Source organism: Ctenocephalides felis, unplaced genomic scaffold (assembly GCF_003426905.1).
Source record: "Ctenocephalides felis isolate EL2017-DRISC unplaced genomic scaffold, ASM342690v1 CF-g0.4_SCAFFOLD_01170, whole genome shotgun sequence".
Lineage (NCBI taxonomy): Eukaryota > Metazoa > Arthropoda > Insecta > Siphonaptera > Pulicidae > Ctenocephalides > Ctenocephalides felis.
Window position 1 is genome coordinate 222,951 of NW_020537324.1, and position 20,411 is coordinate 243,361.

The following is a 20,411-nucleotide window of genomic DNA, read 5'->3' on the forward strand; positions in this document are numbered from 1 at the left end:
TTAAGATTATAACATCTGTTTTTATTAACATTCAAAATCCAATACATTAATTTTCATATTCTACAAAAATATGCATAAATGGTTATTTGGTAAAAACATATGAATGATTTTGCAATCCATTTAGGATATAAAAATTAAATTTAAAATACATTTAGCGACAGAAATTTGGGTTGAGGAATTGATGTAGGCCGATTTTCTTTCATAGAATTAAAAAATATTTTAATATCTTCTTCTGTAACAATCTTTTTATTATCAGCAAATGTTTGCAAATATTCCTTTAATTTGCAGTCATTTATTATACTCTGTAATGGCATCAATCTGCTGTACGTGACCAAGTGAAGAAAGTGCTCTTAAAACCATTTTCATATTGTGATGTTTTATAGCCTTAAATTTACCCTGCTCTTCATAATACTGTGCGCGGTCTTCTAAATCTATCAGAAATTCTACTTTCAAGTCTGAATAAGTTTTCGAGCAATTGGTACATTTACATAATTTTTCTCTCCAGCCTTCAGAAAAAAAGAGAGTAGTTTTTGGGGCTGTGCTTGAAATTGGTTTCACACATCCATCAACAGTTTGTGAAATTGAAACATTGGATTCTGTCTTAAGCTTCTTGGATGGAGTTTCAACATCTATTTCTTTCTCTTCATCATCACCCTTTGTCACATCATAAACAGCATAATTAAGCAAAAAGTCGTTTTTGTTTACACATCCAAAACAAACCATTTCAGAATAATCTTCGGCAGATGGTACTGCTACTCCCAAATGTCGCGTATGGTACCAATCTTCACAAACGATGCACTGTATCATCTCATCAGGAGTTTTATCCTCAGGATCAGGATAAGGTCTATGGCAGGTGCAATAAAGACCAGAAAAATTCTGATTGTATTTGTTATCAAATTATCTTCTGACTTGAAGGGATCTAAATTACATTTGATTCCAGGCATTTTGAGCTACCACAATCACAACGAAAATTACGTTTTGTATATAACTCAATGAGATCGTGATTTTCATGGCAATGGTAACTGCAAGCCAAACAAATACCGGCATCCTGAGATGTTTTTGTGTTACAAGTTCTGCAAGCATATAAAGCTTGTCTTTTGACATAGCCCTGAAAAATTAAAAAGTTGTTTTTTTTACAAAAGTAGCCCTCAAATTAATTTATGAAAACATGTACTGTATATATTTACATTCGAATATGTACAAAATTTATCATCAGATCCTCCTAAAACTGCATGAGCATCTTCTTCCAGAGCTTCCTCGTCTCTCAAGACGTCTACCATAGTAACTCCATTGTCCTCATTACTAATATTTAGTGATTCAGCCATAACTGTTATTATTTTAGTCAGAAGAAGAAATAAAATTAATGTTGTTTACGCATTGGAGATGTTTAGAATTTTGGCGGAATAATCACAAACCAAAATTTTGACAGATAGAAACAGTCTGAAATTAGAAGTGTTTGATATGTGTCAACATGTAGAAAATTTTGTATTTTAGTAAAATACAAAATGAATAAATAATGAATGAGCCATATCGTTAATAATAGTTTCATTTTTTACATTTTTAATTATTAAGGCATTAAATATACCACTATGTAATTATTGTAAATTCATTCGTTATAATGTGCCTAATCCATGTAAGTCACACAGTGCTTTATATAAATAATAAATTAGGTATAATCTAGAACAAATAACCGTATAAAATCAAATAAAGTAATTAATATAGTTTACAAAATATAGTCTTGATTTTATTATTTTTGCATAATGTGAAATATTTTTGTTTTTAGGTTGTGCATTCTTCCGAGGCCATTTTTCACTAATTTTGCGCGCAATTTGACATAGCTTGACAACGTAAAAGTGCGCTCATTTCATGCAAAACTAGCCCTTTAATATTAATGATAAACTACATTTAGGATAACAATGATTAATGATGTTGTGTCTTTCACTAATAGATTTTACGGAAAATGTAGGTTTTTGTAGTAATCACTTATTAATATTATATTTATAAATTATATTTAATTCAATAACTTATTATATATTATATTCAATAGCTTGGACAAACTATGATAGTGCATTGTGTAGGCTAGTTGTTGACCCAAAAGATTCTTGGTCAGGTATTTTACCATCTACTGATGGCGCTGACTATAATCCCGAGCCACCTATTTTGGCTGCCAAATTTGCGGTTGCAAAAGGTTTTGAGCATATACTAGCAATTGCCAATGAAGATGGAATGGTGAGTTTATCAATAATGAATGTATAATTGCAGTTAATTTTTAACCATAGGAATTTATACTTTTTTTTGCTTATCAGATTGCTTTTCATGACACAACACTACCTGCATCTTCCGAAAGTGTTGCAAACCAACCATTAGAGGGAAGACAATGCCATCATAATGCAGTTTTTGATCTAGCTTGGATGCCATATAATACTCAGATAGTTTCTGCATCAGGTTGGTTTTCATATTAATTTATGATAAAACATTATTTTGTTTGTTTCTGATGTGTTAACATATTAAGGAGTCTACAGTTATTAAGTATTATTGTATCAAATAAAATTATTTGTTATAGGAGATCATACTGCTCGTCTTTGGGATTTTGATGAAAATAGGCCAAACCCTATTCGTATATTTTCTGGTCATACGAGATCATTAAAAACAGTGTGTTTTCGCCCTGAGGATCCAGCTGTTTTTGCCACTGGCGGTCGTGATGGTGCTATATATATATGGGATGTACGATCAGCAGCAGGTTGTTTATAAGTTGAACAATTTTATTATATAAGTGACCTTATTACTATTTTTGTAAATTACTCAATATGGTCACATTGTATTTGAAAATATTTTTTAACATAATTTTATGATAAATTGTAAGGTTGTCTGGTTATCAAACACGAGCTGATGATGTGATCTTCATTTGTCATGGTGCAGCATCAACAACTCCAAGTCAGGTAGATCATCTGTAATATATTAAAAGCATATTTAATTAATAAATATGCTTTAAATGCTTTAATTTAATTAATACATTAAATCATTATTAAATAAATCACTTGTCTCAAGCAGCATAGAAAAAAGATCCGGGGAGGGCAAACTCCGGGTAGTGGAGGACTATCTTCTAGTTTATCACGACCTCATAGTATAACAGGATTAGTTTTCCGTGACTCATATGACTTAATTTCATGTGGTGCTGGTGATGGAGTCATTAAAATTTGGGATTTACGTAAAACATATTCTAATGCAAAAAGAGAACCTTTACCAAAACATTCATTAAGTTATGCAGGTATATTAATAAAACAAAATAATTTAATTTATATATCTAATATTATTTATTTCATCAGGCTCCAGTGCTTGCAAAGGTTTCACAAATTTAATACTAGATCATACAAGATCAAGATTGTATGCAAATTGTATGGATAATCGAATATATTGCTATAATGCTAGTGGAGGACATAATCGCCCTATAAATATATATCGGGTTTAGAAAATGCTACATTTTATGTCAAGTCTGCTTTGAGTGCTGATGGAAGGTAGGATTCAATTTTAAATTATTATATATAGTATATATATATATAATTATATATATATTCTATATATTAAATAAATTATAATATAATATAGATATATATATAATATAAATATATATATATATATATATATATATATATATATATATTAAATCTTTATTATTTTCATATAATGGACATGCGCATATTACCTAATCATTGTAAATTAATTTTGCAATGTTGATTTTTGTACTGTTGTTTTTTTCATTATTCATCTTTATTGTACAAGTGAGTAGATAGTATATACATTTATATGATGTACCATTATTTATTTTATGAAGTTGCTTTCAAACTCAGTGAATTCAAATATCGAGTTAAGTTGAATTACATTGAAGATCAGTAATTTTGAAAATGAATTTAACTCATTAGGTATTTAGCCAGTGAAGGAAGTAGTGATGAGCGAGCTTATATTTGGAATGTTGACTGCCCACACCACTTGTGGCCCTGGAAGGCCATGCGGCTGAAGTTACGTGTGTTGCCTGGTGTGCTCAAGGAGAACCAAAGATTATTACTTGTAGTGATGATGCAAAGCACAAAGTATGGCGAGTAGGCTCAGAAGATGTTGACCATACATTATTAAGAGGCCAAAATAAAAAAATGGATAACTATGCAATTCCAAATAAAGAATTAGGATCTTTAGAATATACACAAGAAGTGTGTAAAAGATGGGTTGGTAGGAGTGAGAAAACACCATCAACTGGAAGTAATTTGAAGTCTAAAATGCAATGTGATAATTGTGAATCTCGTACACCCATTAACAATGGTTACAAGACAAAAATTGTATCAAATGTCAAATGTTAAATACCCAGTCTAGCAGCAGGTTTTTGAAAAGAAATTCTAGTGACATGTTAGGTGCCTCAGATATAGACGAAGATCATGCACCAGAAAAGAAACGAATTCATCTAGAAAATAGAGGAGCAAGACGTTTATTTGAACAGTGTGGAACAAGCGCAGAATTAAGTACAATCATAGAAGAAAATGAAAAATGTGAACCAGGTTGCTCAAACACTTCAATATTGCCTCTAACTCCCATAAATGATCGTTGCAAATCCCTAATTTCAACACCACAGTCATCAAGAGCTCTAAATTTACCTCTCCTACTATAAATTTGCCAAATTATGTTCTGAATGGTGAAGCACCACATTTGAGGACTATTTCTCCAAAGAAAAAATGTAAGGAGAATGTAGATTGGCTCACAAGGCACATTAAGCAAAAGCGGCTTTATGAAAACTTTGCTTCACCTCTTGATGATGTTAAAGAATTTGGGTCTCCTAATGGCCATGTTGAAGAAAGTCCTAAGTTTCATGGTACACCTTCAAGAAGAAGTCGGAATAAATCTAGTTCGGATAATGTACTAAAAACTCCTAAAAGTGAAAACACTTTACTTAGATTCTTCACTGTTATGAAAAGAAAACATTCTTTACATCAAGAATGAATCAAGAATTATCTGCTTCGTCTTTAGAGTTCTGTACCTGTACATTTTTAGCATAGCCCTTATCTTTATTATTTAATTCTATATTTTGCCATATATATATATAACTGATGATATTAACTGTATTTTTATATGAAGTAAGCTTTCAATTTTTATGACACAATATTTATGAAAAATTGAATGTAACTTCAAGAGATGGTTACATTTACATTTGCTGATAGTATTAGTAGTATTAAGTAAACAAAATGACTAAATTGCATTTATGCCCAAAAAGTTAAATTAATGCATATACATTTTTTATTTTATGTTGAAAGTGATATTATAAACTATTAATGAAATAAACATCTCACCTAGGCATAAGGTATTTAGAGTTGTTATATATTTTAAAGGTATATAAAATATTTTTAATAAATAATTTAATATAAAAATAATCCTTTTTATTTAAAAAAGTGTTTATCGAAAATTATTATTACATGTAAATCAGTAATCCTTCTATCATTGTGTTAAGTAGGATAAACATCTGTGTAAGTACAGGATTATTACAATTTACAGTATCGGTATCATTATACAGATTCATTAAGAGTTTGTTGGCAATGTATTACTGCATCATGAATTGTAGGAAAGGCTTCTATTGCTTTTGTTGTTTTCAAAGCAGCACAAGACTTTGGTCCAATGCTTTCTAATCTACGAATTACTTCTAATACTCCATCTGCAAATAATAATATTAATAATAATAACAATAATAATAAGAAACCATCTACAAGTGCTAATTTCAACAGATAATTTTGTGTAAACTTACCACTTGGGGCTGCCATTGTAATACTAATATTTTTTTGAGATAGTTCATGTTTCATTTGAAACAGAAAACACATTCCCTCGGCATCTGCATGGCGAACAGAACTCATGTCCAAAATTATGACACGGACTGACTGAAATTGAAAATTTTATTTTATTTTGAGAGTACTTCATGTTTAAAATAATATTTTCAATTTTATTAGATTTGGTATCAAAGTGATTTTCTATTAAACTATATCCAACTCTAAGATCAATAAAGAATTTACTTTTGTATCCCGCAATGCTTCTTCTTCCTCATGTGCGGGAGCAAATTGTATATTTTTGAGAATGGATTTCTTGAAACTGCTTGATGCGGCAAAACTGATATTTCCATCGTAATGAATAATTTTAATATGTGGTAATTCTTCAGCCTTAGATTATGATAACAAATAAGATTGGAATTAATTATTTAGATATATAAGTTTATATTCATTTAAAATGATTAATAAATATATAATATTACCAGTTTGTATGAACTAACATCAGCATATAAGTCAGTTCCTGGTATACGACCCATCACTTTGCAATTCGATCTATTTCCAAACCATAAAGTCATCAAAGATAGCACGACGCCAATTAGCAACCTTGCAAATACATTATTTTTGCTCATAACTAATCATTTCAAATAAACGGAAATTAAACTGTTTATAAAAATTTTCAAAAATTATTCACCCCATATCAATGCTAATGAAGACAACTCCTAAAAATGTTCCTACCCATATAGCAGCATGTATAGGGCCCAGTAGCCAAAATCGTTTCAAATCTTTTACTTGCATGAACATTCCTTTCAAAGCGACTAATATAATAGCTGCCAGAACTCCCTACAAATTAAAATAATTTAATAACCACTTTCATTTATTTATTTCCGGAAATTCAAAACTTACACGTGGTAAATACTGTAAGTAAGGAGCAATCCATAAAAGTACGATTAATATAATAGAAGCTGATATGACCGTCGCCATTTGCGTTTTTCCTCCTATATTTGCCTGGATCATGGTTCTGGTCAATGAACAAGCAATGGGAATACATGAAAATCCAGCTCCTACCAAATTTGCCAAACCCTAAAATAATATTTAAATATAAAAAATGCAATATATGGTTGTGATCAATTAGAAACTATATTAGCTATACCATTGCTAGAAGTTCTTGATTTGGCCTTATGGTATATCCAAGGCGTCTCGCAAATATCAATCCTAAAGACATCACGATGGAATAGGAAACAATGGCAACGGCGATTGTATCGACAGCTACCAAACGTAGTAAAGAAAATCGTGGATAACTTGGTGTTGGCAAACTGTAAATTAAAAATTATATATAGCCACATTTTAAGACAAAAACCAATTCTTTAAAATTGAATTTATTTAAAAGTGAGCCGGATCACTTACTTACGTTACCTACCCCGTGGGTATTTCTCCAACAATGGGCACATTGTAGTTTTGCTTAAGATCAAGAAGGTATGAAACAGCGGTGCCTGCTATGGCGCACAATAGTTCCGCAGGAACTGGCATCCGACATCGTTTACCCAACCAAGGCTGGAAAACAATAATTTAAAATAAATTTGGGTTTTAATATTCTTCATATGTTATGCTTCAAGGATTTAAGGCATTTAAGATTTACCTTAAGTAGTTCGTTATTCAATGTCATCACAAATATCACAGATATTGATACTATTATAGTAGCAGTATTAGCGGTCGGTAAACCTATAATTGTTTCGTATAAGTTCTGAAAGAAATTGAATTTGAATGAACCAGTCAATTTGAATATATGATTTTATGATAATTTTATTAAATTACATAGGGAAGACTAAACATTCCATTGTGTCTCGGAATTTTAAGGCCCAATAAATCTTTCATTTGGCTGATGAGAACCGCAACAGCAGCGGCTGTAGTAAAACCGTTTATCAGGGGCTCGCATAACAAAGTACTAAGAGCCCCTAGACGAAAAATCCACATGATAAGCTGAAATTAATATATTATGGAATTCATGTTCTAGCAAAAATGATATTTTTGATATCCCAGTTTAATCCAGTGCTTACCAGATAAATTCCAGCCAGAAATGTAACTGCGGTTGCCACTTCTGTAGGATCGTATTGCACATCAGGGTCTAAAATTATTCAGTCTTTTTAATTTAAATTTAATTACATAATTCAGTAAAAATAAGACAATTTAAAATTGGGTCTAACCAGGAATTGTGGTCGTATCTCCTGTATTTTTCTCTACACCGTCCTAAAATGATAAAAATATTTAAAAATTGTATATTATACATTATTCGTGTCCGTATAATTTTTTTATGCTTACTGGAAAATAGGCGTATTCTTGAACAATTTTTCCTACCATTATACTAACTACAGCAAATGTTCCTGCGAAATAAATAATTTTCAGTATACAATTGGCAATAAAATTGTAAAATATGTTTGTAATTACCCATGGATACATGTCTGGATGACCCAAAAACTACATAAACCAATGCAGGAAAGAAAGCCATATATAATCCTGCTGTTGGAATAACATTTGCTAACAAAGCATATGCCATACCTGCGAAATACACATTTTGCATCAAATTGCTAATAAATATAATATTGTGAATAATAAAATTGTGCAACGATGAAAACAAAAGTATTTTATTATGCTAATCAAGTTGATTTGATGTGAATACCTTGCGGTACATGCATTATTGCAGTTGTCATGCCCGCTATCATGTCCCCGAATAGATCTCGTTTGAGGGAATACCCGGGCAGCCAATCCAGTATGGGACAAACTGAACGCGTAATTTTCCAACATCGATCACATTTTGGTTTTGGACAGCAAGCCAAACTACAACCTGAAATTAAGATGAAAATTGAAAACAAAATTCAGGAAAAAAGTTGGACTACCATCACACTTGATTCGTCGTACAATCATGTTTATTCATAATATACTACATCGACTTTCTACGTCGTACTATGATAGTATACTCATGTTCATTGATTATACTACATCGTACTACGACTTACTACGTCGTACTATGATAGTATAATCACGCTCATTGATAATACTACATCGTACTACGATTTGCTACGTCGTACTATGATAGTACACTCACGTTCATTGATAAAACTACACCGTACTACGACTTACTACATCGTACTATGATAGTAAAATCACGTTCATTGATAATACTATGATAGTACACTCACGTTCATTGATAAAACTACACCGTACTACGACTTACTACGTCGTACTATGATAGTAAAATCACGTTCATTGATAATACTATGATAGTACACTCACGTTCATTGTTAACTACACCGTACTACGACTTACTACGTCGTACTATGATAGTAAAATCACGTTCATTGATAATACTATGATAGTACACTCACGTTCATTGATAAAACTACACCGTACTACGACTTACTACGTCGTACTATGATAGTAAAATCACGTTCATTGATAAAACTACACCGTACTACGACTTACTACGTCGTACTATGATAGTAAAATCACGTTCATTGATAATACTATGATAGTACACTCACGTTCATTGATAAAACTACACCGTACTACGACTTACTACGTCGTACTATGATAGTAAAATCACGTTCATTGATAATACTATGATAGTACACTCACGTTCATTGATAAAACTACACCGTACTACGACTTACTACGTCGTACTATGATAGTAAAATCACGTTCATTGATAATACTATGATAGTACACTCACGTTCATTGATAAAACTACACCGTACTACGACTACTACGTCGTACTATGATAGTAAAATCACGTTCATTGATAATACTATGATAGTACACTCACGTTCATTGATAAACTACACCGTACTACGACTTACTACGTCGTACTATGATAGTAAAATCACGTTCATTGATAATACTATGATAGTACACTCACGTTCATTGATAAAACTACACCGTACTACGACTTACTACGTCGTACTATGATAGTAAAATCACGTTCATTGATAATACTATGATAGTACACTCACGTTCATTGATAAAACTACACCGTACTACGACTTACTACGTCGTACTATGATAGTAAAATCACGTTCATTGATAATACTATGATAGTACACTCACGTTCATGATAAAACTACACCGTACTAGACTTATTACGTCGTACTATGATAGTAAAATCACGTTCATTGATAATACTATGATAGAACCTCGTTCATTGATAAAACTACACCGTACTACGACTTACTACGTCGTACTATGATAGTAAAATCACGTTCATTGATAATACTATGATAGTACACTCACGTTCATTGATAAAACTACACCGTACTACGACTTACTACGTCGTACTATGATAGTAAAATCACGTTCATTGATAATACTACATCGTTCTACCCCCGGAACTATCCCGGGCAAACTATCCAGACTATGGTCACCTTTGTTTTAACCTATTATCTTATTATATAATTATATCTCCAGAACCGTCACAATGAACAAAGAATTAAATTAATACAATTAAATAATTAAAAAAATACTTTATGTTTGTTAATGATAAATAATTGCTGACTCGTGCAAACGTGACATTTTATAACTGCTCTTTATATCATCATTTTTGCGAAAGAATCCAAATCAAATTTTCCATTTATAAGATGTACGTGATCGAAATATAATTGAATATCTTTTAAAAACGACAAGCATGCTCTAGAATACATATAAGCATTTTGTGACGACCTTGAATTAATTATCACTTCTAAAATATGTTTGTGTGCCATGTAATTAGTTTAATACTACAATACTTGGAATGTAAGTTCATATCAAATTTAATGACATACAAATACTCATTTAATGTGAAACTTGGGCTTTGTCTCGATGCGTCAGCTAATTGTTAAATGAGATTCATAATTACAAACAAATAAAATTCTTTATATGCAAACTTATATCTTGGATTATCAAAACAAAACTAATGTATATTTGGATTATCAAAACAATGAGAGTGTGTGAAAATGGAAACCAATAATATCCAAGTTCTCGAATTTCTAGAGTTTTAATTTTCGTAGACATTTACTTTTGCCACCTTACCATATTTAAAAAACATTGACGTATATAAAGTCATTTATTTTTTACAACAATATAGAAAAATGAGAGTTTTGTTAAATATGGATGTGACTTTTGTAAACAAAGAAGTCGAAAAACAATTATATAAAAAATCTCATGGTAAAACAACTGTATAATCATGTAAAAAAGTTGAGAAGTTATTTCTACAATTAGTCATACATGTTTGAATACTGAGAATATGTGAATATTTCAATATTAGTATGAGCAAATGTTTGAATTGATAACATTATTTTATCATATATATACAGTAGAAATCTGTTATTTAAAAATAGAATTTAAAAAACGTGTTACAAATTTTGCCATTCATTAAAATTTTAACGTCTTAACTCGAGGGTGTGACATGCATTTTCTTAAAACTAAATTTCTCAAATTTCTCAAAATCATTTCATAGCATTTTGGAGGTATCGAATTTTTCAAAAATAGAAATTTTACCACTGGGTAGTCTTCTCTTAACCATGCTAACCTCAGAATGATTTTTGAATGTCTTGTTCACTTATAATTTGAATTAGAAAATAAAATATTTTTGCCTGTTTTTAATATGAAAAATATTTTTAATTTATGTCAATTAGTCAATATTATTATTATTGCTAACCACAACCTAATGATGATTTTCTGAAAACTATACTTAATGAATAAATAAGTGCTTTTCCAGAACGAGCAAGAAAAACATTTCTTGCATTCAGGTCTATTTAAAAATAAATCGTTAGAGAACCATACACGTGCACATACATATAATTTGATCGATTTGGAATTATCTTTAAAATACTGATTTAATGACAGTTTGAATATTATTCTTAGAATGTAATGTTTTTCAAAAATTCCTAATTAAAAAAATAAACACTGTTTTCTGAACGTTGCTAAGATTGTCCATTTCAAAATAGAAAACGTTATATCTAGTTTTAGAATTGTGTGGGTTATATAATTTTACTGACAACTTTTATATAATACCAAATTTAAAGAAATAGAGTAAAACTAAATCTTAATTATTTTGCAAACCAATTTATTTAATTCAGTAATATAATATCAAAGTTATTCATTACCAACTAATTGGTATAATTGCAACTGTTTTATGCAACATTATTGCTACGATATTATCCAATTATTTCTTAAATTGAAAAACGTGTGTTATATCATCGATCAGGGTTTTTTATTTGGATATTTCGGTTGATTACATAATAAAACTTACAATGGCTTTTTGGTGGATCATAGCCGCCTGCAATTTGAACTTGTTCTGTAGTTTGTACATTTCTGGTAATTTGGTAAGTACCAAGGCCTCTGGTTGTTACTGCTATCAAAGGCGTTGCTGGTCCTGGTTTTCTATAATAGAAAGAAAAATAAATAGAAATCTGTGAAAACCAGAAAATTTTAAAGAAATTCGTACATCCTCATCTATTCAACACTATGCTCCACGGTCGTAGTCTTTATTTTACAGAGATAATCAAATTTTCAAATCCTTATAATAGTCCTATTCAATTATAACTCCATTGGGATCATTGACTAGTAAAACCGTAAAAGTAATAATTATATTTAAAGTTTTATATATTAAATTAATAGCAATATTATGAACAATGTCATGAATTTGTTTTTATATTAATTGACCTATTTATGTAAATAATGATGTACTTGAACTCTATTTCTGAAACAAGACTTGAAAATTCAACATCTTAATATTACTACTCTGATGCTCCACGTGCTACTAAAAATAGATTATTTCCAAATATTCTAATGTGACACTTTTTGCTACATGCAGATTCATTCTTTAATAACAATACAAATGTATTAAATATAGTAATAATATATTTTTTTGATTTTATATTTTTGTGAAGGATTTGACTTTAAACCGTCGCGATCGAAGTTGTAGAACATGGTATTTTCCTAGGATGATATAATAAATAAATATGATGTCGGTTAAAGATATAAATGCACACATATGAAAAAATCGTATGTTCTAAATTTGCATTTTCAATTTGCAAACATTTCTAATAATGAGAGATATTATATTTTGAGTCAATATGCAAAGTCATGTTTTCCCACTATTCATGAATATTGATCTACTTTTAGCGATCAAAATATCAGTAGTCATGCAAAATATGGCATAACCACAATTATCATTTAATTTTGGAATGTTAAATTAATATCATTATTCATTTAATATTCAATATCAAATTTAATAACCGATCATCGAAATTTAAAATTTGTAAGGACTTGCTTGGATTAAAATTAGATGTAAAGTAATTTGAATTTTGGAATTGAAATACACATTTGTAGAATAAACATGTAAAATAACTGAATTTAAAAGTAAGAGTTTGTATCGATTAAATTTAGATTTAAAATAATTTGGAAAATATATTGTAAGAAGTTAACTGAAGTAAATTTGTCTCCCATATTAAAAATGTCCAGTTATGATGAATCTTTCAGATCATATTTCAGCTCAGATCAAACCAAACATATTATAATATTAAACATGTTAAATATTCACAATAGTATTGGATAGTATTTATCAAATAAAATTATTATTCATATTTCAATTTTAAAAACAAAATTTTGACAAATACTCACGTTGGCCCATTGCCTCTGTCATTGGCGTTTTTGCTCATAATGGTTTTCAATTTTCAAATTTATAACTAAAATTTAGAATATTTCGTATTATTCAAATTGGCATCGAATCACCTTTTCGTACACATTGTTAAAATTCTATACACTGAAATTTAAGAAAGCACACAGGTCCATGTTAATATTTTGTTTATTTTAAGAATAAGATAACACTCTCTGAAAAGATGCACCCATATTTTATTAGCACGAATAATAAAATGTTACATGCAACTCATGTATGAGTTATTTACTGATTTCATACAACGATATCATGCCATTATATATGTTATTTTTTGCATAAAACTCATTCTTCATAATGATTATTGTCTGCACGACACAGTATCCGCAAAAACATTTGAAAAGTTTGTTTTCTTTATCGTATCCTGCTCCAGGGCAAAACCAAACAGTATTGTTATATTGCTCTGTTATTGATTGAATGTTTTTCAAATAAAAAATAGGGATTTATTGATATTTTTTGTATTGAGTTCAAAGACTGTCCTCGTGTTGAGTTAAGGTCAATACTTTATAGTTGCTATACAAACATGTGGCCTTAATTGAAAGTTTACCATTGGTCAATATTTGCTCTGCAGATTACGTATTCTTTTAGTCTAGATAAAATTCTATGATAAATGATTAAAATTATTATATAGTGATTAGATCATTTTATATGGTGTGTGAAAAATAATTTATATTGCCATTTTATTTTATTGTGAGACGTTTTGGTACATAATTTGAATGAATCAATTCAACAAAATTTCTTCATTATCTACAAATTTGAAATTTCATTTTTATTTTTTCTAAACAGCTGTGATTATAATAAGAACTAGTTCTTATTACTTCTCAAATATCGAGAAGTTTGTGTAACTTCCCTTAAGGCAAAATGCCACTTACACCTAGTTTTGCAATAAAAAGAATATTTTTGACTAAATATTTCTTTGAAACAATATACCAATGAAATAAGATGAGTTTAGACTTGCAACACACAAACTAATGATAGGAAGTGATAAGTATTTCCTATCTTATCTCTGAATTGTAAATAAGTCAGGTAGGAAATCATGGCCAAAATATTTTCTACAGTAATATACATAAGAGTCATTATTAAAAAATAGTTTTTTTTTTAATTTATTCAATATTAGATAAATTTTGATTATTGATAGATTTGAATAGGCTAACGTTGTGTTCTAAAAACTAAAGTTGTTGGAGAAGTTTCATCACAAACAGCTGATAATACTTTTCAATCATAAGCAATAAAAATAATAAATTTTATAACGAAAATAATTAAATTACAAATTATTTATCATAGTATAGCAGTTTTTATTTTTCAACAGTATCTAGTATTCATTATTACGTTTTTATGTAAGTGTTTTTTTCTATTGAAAATATTCCAAATAGAAATACTAAATATATAAGCTTGTTAAGACTGACTGACGTTCATATTTATTGATTATTGTGGTCTTTAATAAATTAGATGATTCGTGACACACATTTACTAGTTCAACGATATAAAATAATACTGATGAACACAACGATATAATTAAAAAGACATATCGTTCAATTAAACTTATCGATTTATCTTAAATAATAAAAATTGATTTGCCACTTATATAGCTCTAAATTGTTTGATACATTCAATAGTAAAAATCTACAGATATCTTATAAGATTCTATAAATTTATAGTTGATTGACTAATCACTATATATTTGTAATCTTATATATAAAAACATTTATCAATATTGATATAAATATCCACCAAGTTAAACCTGGATTACACAAAATGAATTCCTATATTTTAATTAGTACATTGTAAGGTAATTTTTTAACTTATGCGGCGACCGAAATATTCTGATAATGCGATATTAAAAATTTATATTGATATCTTGGATTAGTATTAAAAAATATTGTTAAATGATTAATTAACAATTATATCTTTATCATAAATAGAAATATTTATCGATAGGTATATGAATATTCATCAAATTATAAAATAAAATGAACTTGCATATTTTCATTATTGTAATGGATTCTTTAATTAATGTAATGACCGAATTTTTTTAAAGGCAATTAAGCTGTTTTTAGGGATATTTTGTACGGAAAACAAAAATGTATTATTAAATCGTCTTAAATTGATTTTACATAATAAAAATTGATTCGCTTTTTATCAGAGTCAAAAGTAGCTCTGATTACTTAAAATTGTTTGATATAGAAAATCTATAGATACCATAAATTAGTCTTAAAGAATATTAATAAATTTAATTCATAAATATATGAATGTTTTTACCGCTCCAACTAAAAATAAAATGTATTCGCATATTTCATTTATTATGAAAATTTTTAATTAATGACATGAAGATTTGTAAAAAACAATATGCCATTTTTGTAGAATAAATATACATTAAATTGAGTATTAAATTGAGTGTTAAATTGATCTTAAAAAATAAACTAAAATAAAATACAATACTTTGCAATCATATGATGCAATCTATAGTAAAAGCTATTTAGATCAGTCTTAAAAAATATTTTTAATGTATAAACATTTGGATCATATTTAGATATTCCAATCGCAACAATTTAAAACAGATAAAAATAAAATTAATTCGCATAGTTTAATTATTGTAATGGAAATGTTTAATTAATGCAATGACCAAAGATTTCCGAATACAAACAAAATACTAATTATTGTTTTACCTTAAATTTAATTTAATTAATGAAAATTGTATAGCTCGCCATTTTTAGTAAAATAAAATAACTTATAGTTAAAATAAAATCTACAGATCTTAAAATATTTTGTTATAAGAATTAAATTAAAACAGATTAAATTAAAATGCATACGCATATTTAAATTAGCTCTTTAAAATTATACATTATTCAAATATACATTAAATCAATGACCGAAGATTTCTGAAATACAATAAGCCATTTTTACGGATATTGTGTGTATACAAAAAATATTTGAATTTGAATATTTTCTGTTTGATAAACTGACCTTAAGGTACATAGGCACATAAACTTTTATATCCGTGAGTTTAGCACGTGGCGAGAACTGATAATTGATTATAATTCAACTATTTGTTTTAATTACATAATTTAATACATATGATGAAATTTTCATCAAAATTAATATATGTTTTATGGAATTTAATTAGCTTTAATTTCAAACTGAACTTGTATTATATAATATATTTTATGTTATGAAGTTTTGTAATTTTAAGTTGGGCACATGTTGATTTAAATTTGTTTTATTTAATGAATTTAGTGGAAACAATAAGAGTATATTATTATTTCACTGCGCAACAGTTTTGTTTGGCGTTTGTTCAACGCCGCAAAGTGTACTGGCAAAGCGTTTTAATTTTAAGATTTGATGGGACAGAGGCATGCTATTTTATCGACATGAGAAACACGAACACTCACATACCGAAAATAATGATATAACTCAAGCCGAACACTACCATACAAAAAGCGTCGTCACGTTCAATGAAATGCTATAGGTAAAATTAAGAAGATAATAATGATGTAATTGAAACTGGAATCAGTATCGGTAAGATATCTTAATGCTTATTATTAAGCATTACCCTGTTATTTATTTTACCATTCGAAATTATTATTGAAAACTAATTGTAAGTTAATCGCGCGTGGATTGTCCGAGAGGACCCGAATTTTTCTAAAAGCTAATTCCCTGATTCAGGTTCTTTTAATCTTGGATTTTGTAAAAGGTTTTTATTTTTATAAAAATAAAATATAAAAAATAATTCTAGTTAAGCCAAATATATATTATATTTCAACGAGAATTATTTTTATTATATTTTCATTACACTTACTAAATGAGTTAGTGCATACATGCTAAAGTAAAGATATCAGTGAACAAAATTGTAAAGTGGTTTGTACATAGCTAATTTAAAAAAATAACATTTATTATTATATGCTTATAGTATTTACTATGCGAGTATTCCAGATGATATTTAATACTATCACAAACTGTAATAGAATTTTGTGAAAAATTTGCTTTTGTAAAATAAAATAAATTTTGCAAGAAACCAAAATAAATATGTACCCCATAAAAAAACATTTCAATTAGGATCATATTTTTTCAGATCATCACATGACTAATGAAGATTAAGTCCATGTTTCTCAAATATCTCACAATTCTCAATTTTTATGTTTCTTTTTATTGGACGGTAGAAAAATACAGAGCTTCTTTTAAAAAAAAAAAACGGCCAATATTTTTTTTGATAAATACAAAATCTAAAATTATATTTCTATATTATGAATATAATTTACATATGATCATATATAAAATCATACATCTAATCTTTCATTCAAATATTTTTCATACACCATTTATCTTTTAAAAATATATTCATCACAAATCCTACGCACCACCTTTTGTTACAATGACAACAGCTGTTGGTACTAGTCCTGCAAATTAATATATAGCATTATAACACATTATTTTCAATTATAATTATTACTGTATTCTGCAATATATACCTAATGAGTCTAAAGGTTTTTCATAATCATCTTCTGTGAATATTTTTTTAGGAAAATTAGTCATTAAGGTAAATGGTTGATCTGCTCCAAAGTAATTCTTCATTTGAACAAACAAACGAACAGCAGAAAGTTGTTCCTTTGCACCGAATGATTGTGTAAATGCAGAACCATCAGGCATTCGTATTTGAAGCTTAGCAGAAGAATAATCCCTTGATACTGTTGGCTGAATTGTTTGAACTGGTTGAATTGGAGGTGCAGGTTCTGCAACACTACAAAATATATTTTTAAAAACATGATAAAGTGAATAATGGACCCAGTTTATTATGGGCCAATTAATTGCCAAGTAATCAGCACATATGTAGAAAATTACCCAGCTGCTTTTGCTCTTCTAGCAGCCTTATCAGCTTCTATTTGAGCTTTAACTCTTTCTCTAGCTTTTTTATCTTCTTCTTTTTCTCGTTTTCTTTCAGCAACTAATTTCATAATTTCCATATCTTCAAGTTTTTTCTTGGCTTCGAGCATATCCTTTCCTGATTTAATTCTTAATCTTTCCCGCTCAAGCTGTTCCACCTTTATAGATTTCCAATATGTGTTATGAGAATACATAAAATATATATATTTTAGCTATTTGGTTTAACTTTTACATTTACCTTCTCTTTTTCTTCTCGTTCTTTACGCTTTTGTTTTAAACGCTCTTCTAGTTTCATGAGTTGCTCCTTTTTTTCTTCTTCCGTAAGTGGTTTTTTAATTTCCGTTGATTCAGCAAACTGACTGTGGCCTGATTTTGCTGCGTGGTATTCAACTTCAGAGTGAGTTTTGAATAGTTTACCACATTCTTCACATTTAAGTGATTGTGCTTCTTCAGCACTGTTTGAGGTTGCCGATTCAATTGTATCTTCTGGAGGTTTGTGTTCTTCTGCACTTTCTTCTGGCTCAGGATCATCAGCATGAGCCAATAACCAATCCATTGCAGGTTCAATGCCTTTGTAATTGGTTACAGCAAGAGCCTTTTCTCTAAGAATTGTATAAAAGAGTATACTGATTAAATTTATAAATAATATAATCTCATATATGATCATCATAATATTATAACTATCAACAAGCACCTTTAAATATATTTGTGATATATAAAATTAGAAAAAGCAAACAACAAATTTATAAATATAAATAACAAATTTTTGAGACAATTTATGAAATAACTATACTCTTATTTGCAAGCAATTTATATCCAGGCGACCTTTATACAAAATATAAAGTTTGAATTATAAATATAAATTTAGAACCGGTATAAATAAACAAGCCAGTGCCTCTCACAATATAATTATTTATATATTTAACTTACGCTTTGAGTTTGGAGAAACCCATGTCCATTAATGTTTTTAAATCTTCAGACATTTTTGATTGTATACAAAAATTATATTTTGTTGTCAATTCACAGATTAGATTTTAACTCAAAATGACAAGAGGATTCTGAGATCTACAAATGATGACAACTTGATAGAAAAACTATTATGTTTACCATTATTTTTATTATCATACTGTGGGAAATGCTTATTAAAACCTAAATAATATCCTTATTTCAAACAATATTCATTTTTTATCATTTGCAAAGCTACTGATTTCTGAATAATCAATTTTTCTCAAATTTTTAGCTTTTGAATGCTTAGTAGTTGGCAGCCCTATCTAAACTAAAGATCTGTTCTTTTTGTTATAAAACGTCATTGGCAATTACTTATTATTATGTCAATGAAACGTCAGAATTAATATTTTAATACGTAATTATATTTTTAAATAAATTTATGACTTTGGAATGGGTGAAGAAAACCATTTGAAATATTTGTTAAATAGTTAATGTCATGGGTTGTGTACAAAGTCAAAATGATATTAATGAGTTACATCCTAATATATTTCGTGTTGTAAATATTGATGAAAGTGGTGTACCTACTGGTAGCGGACAGTTAGAAGTAACAGAATCTGCATTGGTTTTACACAGAAGAAACAAAGAACCTACAATTTGGCCTTTGAAATCCCTTAGACGTTATGGTTATGATGCAGACTTGTTCAGTTTTGAATCTGGTCGTAGATGTGAGACTGGCCAAGGAATATACGCCTTTAGATGTAGACGAGCTGAAGCTCTTTACCAAACTTTACAAACATTTATTTTAAGAAACGCAACAACCGTTGAAGAGCTTCACAATTCAACAGACTACCCTGTTCCAGCTGTAAGCAATGGACCTGCAGTTGCCGCCAGAAATTTTAGTACTCAGAATAATGTAAGAATAAGTTCAAGTAGATCTCCTCCTAATGCTAGAACTAGCATTCAATCAATCCCAAATGTTAATGTTCAGGATGGTAATTATCTTGATCCTTCACCCTTAGTACAACAACTTAACCAAAGATTAGATGAATCTCCTTTAGCAGGGCCATTAAGCCCTGAAGCTGTAT

At 28.9% G+C, this 20,411-nt stretch overlaps 5 protein-coding genes across 6 annotated transcripts; 2 read left to right on the forward strand and 3 right to left on the reverse strand.

Annotated features, from left to right (window-relative positions):
- Window positions 1-288: 288 nt before the first annotated feature.
- Window positions 289-1,682, reverse strand: LOC113365805 (putative E3 ubiquitin-protein ligase UBR7). The gene is given in 5 exon segments (XM_026607350.1): window positions 289-896; window positions 899-946; window positions 949-1,108; window positions 1,188-1,440; window positions 1,586-1,682. Coding segments are annotated over 4 exon segments (954 nt in total). The 5' UTR covers window positions 1,326-1,440; window positions 1,586-1,682.
- Window positions 1,507-5,108, forward strand: LOC113365814 (protein lethal(2)denticleless-like). Its single transcript, XM_026607359.1, is given in 13 exon segments — window positions 1,507-1,633; window positions 1,784-1,962; window positions 2,048-2,229; window positions 2,307-2,445; window positions 2,564-2,741; window positions 2,864-2,939; window positions 3,052-3,268; window positions 3,327-3,458; window positions 3,461-3,515; window positions 3,921-3,979; window positions 3,982-4,314; window positions 4,413-4,547; window positions 4,622-5,108. Coding segments are annotated over 12 exon segments (1,917 nt in total). The 5' UTR covers window positions 1,507-1,633; window positions 1,784-1,916; the 3' UTR covers window positions 4,987-5,108.
- Window positions 5,109-5,511: 403 nt separating this feature from the next.
- On the reverse strand, window positions 5,512-16,601 carry LOC113366573 (solute carrier family 26 member 10-like; the record flags this gene model as incomplete). Of its 2 annotated transcripts, none has more annotated exon segments than XM_026608201.1 (18): window positions 5,512-5,692; window positions 5,783-5,912; window positions 6,045-6,188; window positions 6,281-6,401; window positions 6,490-6,638; window positions 6,702-6,878; window positions 6,949-7,111; window positions 7,216-7,349; window positions 7,435-7,539; window positions 7,611-7,775; window positions 7,853-7,920; window positions 8,000-8,042; window positions 8,115-8,176; window positions 8,241-8,351; window positions 8,473-8,637; window positions 12,076-12,206; window positions 13,449-13,590; window positions 16,465-16,601. In XM_026608201.1, coding segments are annotated over 17 exon segments (2,052 nt in total). In that variant the 3' UTR covers window positions 5,512-5,546.
- A 1,204-nt stretch (window positions 16,602-17,805) lies between these two features.
- Window positions 17,806-19,490, reverse strand: LOC113366498 (UBX domain-containing protein 1-B-like). Its single transcript, XM_026608110.1, has 5 exons — window positions 19,309-19,490; window positions 18,617-18,980; window positions 18,337-18,536; window positions 17,967-18,235; window positions 17,806-17,894 (listed from the first exon to the last, which is right to left on the reverse strand). The coding sequence occupies exons 1-5, from the start codon at window positions 19,359-19,361 to the stop codon at window positions 17,848-17,850; spliced, it is 933 nt and encodes a 310-aa protein (XP_026463895.1). The 5' UTR covers window positions 19,362-19,490; the 3' UTR covers window positions 17,806-17,847.
- A 224-nt stretch (window positions 19,491-19,714) lies between these two features.
- Window positions 19,715-20,411, forward strand: LOC113367993 (fibroblast growth factor receptor substrate 2-like; the record flags this gene model as incomplete). Its single annotated transcript, XM_026609554.1, is given in 1 exon segment — window positions 19,715-20,411. A coding segment is annotated over 1 exon segment (589 nt), but the record flags the coding sequence as incomplete, so codon positions are not given.

What these genes read in the sequence shown, in the direction of transcription:
- LOC113366498 (XM_026608110.1), bottom strand. Translation starts at nt 19,361, where the DNA reads ATGTCTGAAGATTTAAAAACATTAATGGACATGGGTTTCTCCAAACTC. An exon ending in AACGAGAAGAAAAAGAGAAG is followed by an intron (nt 18,537 to 18,616) that starts GTAAATGTAAAA and finishes AAATCTATAAAG; the next exon opens with GTGGAACAGCTTGAGCGGGA. An exon ending in AAAACCTTTAGACTCATTAG is followed by an intron (nt 17,895 to 17,966) that starts GTATATATTGCA and finishes ATTAATTTGCAG; the next exon opens with GACTAGTACCAACAGCTGTT.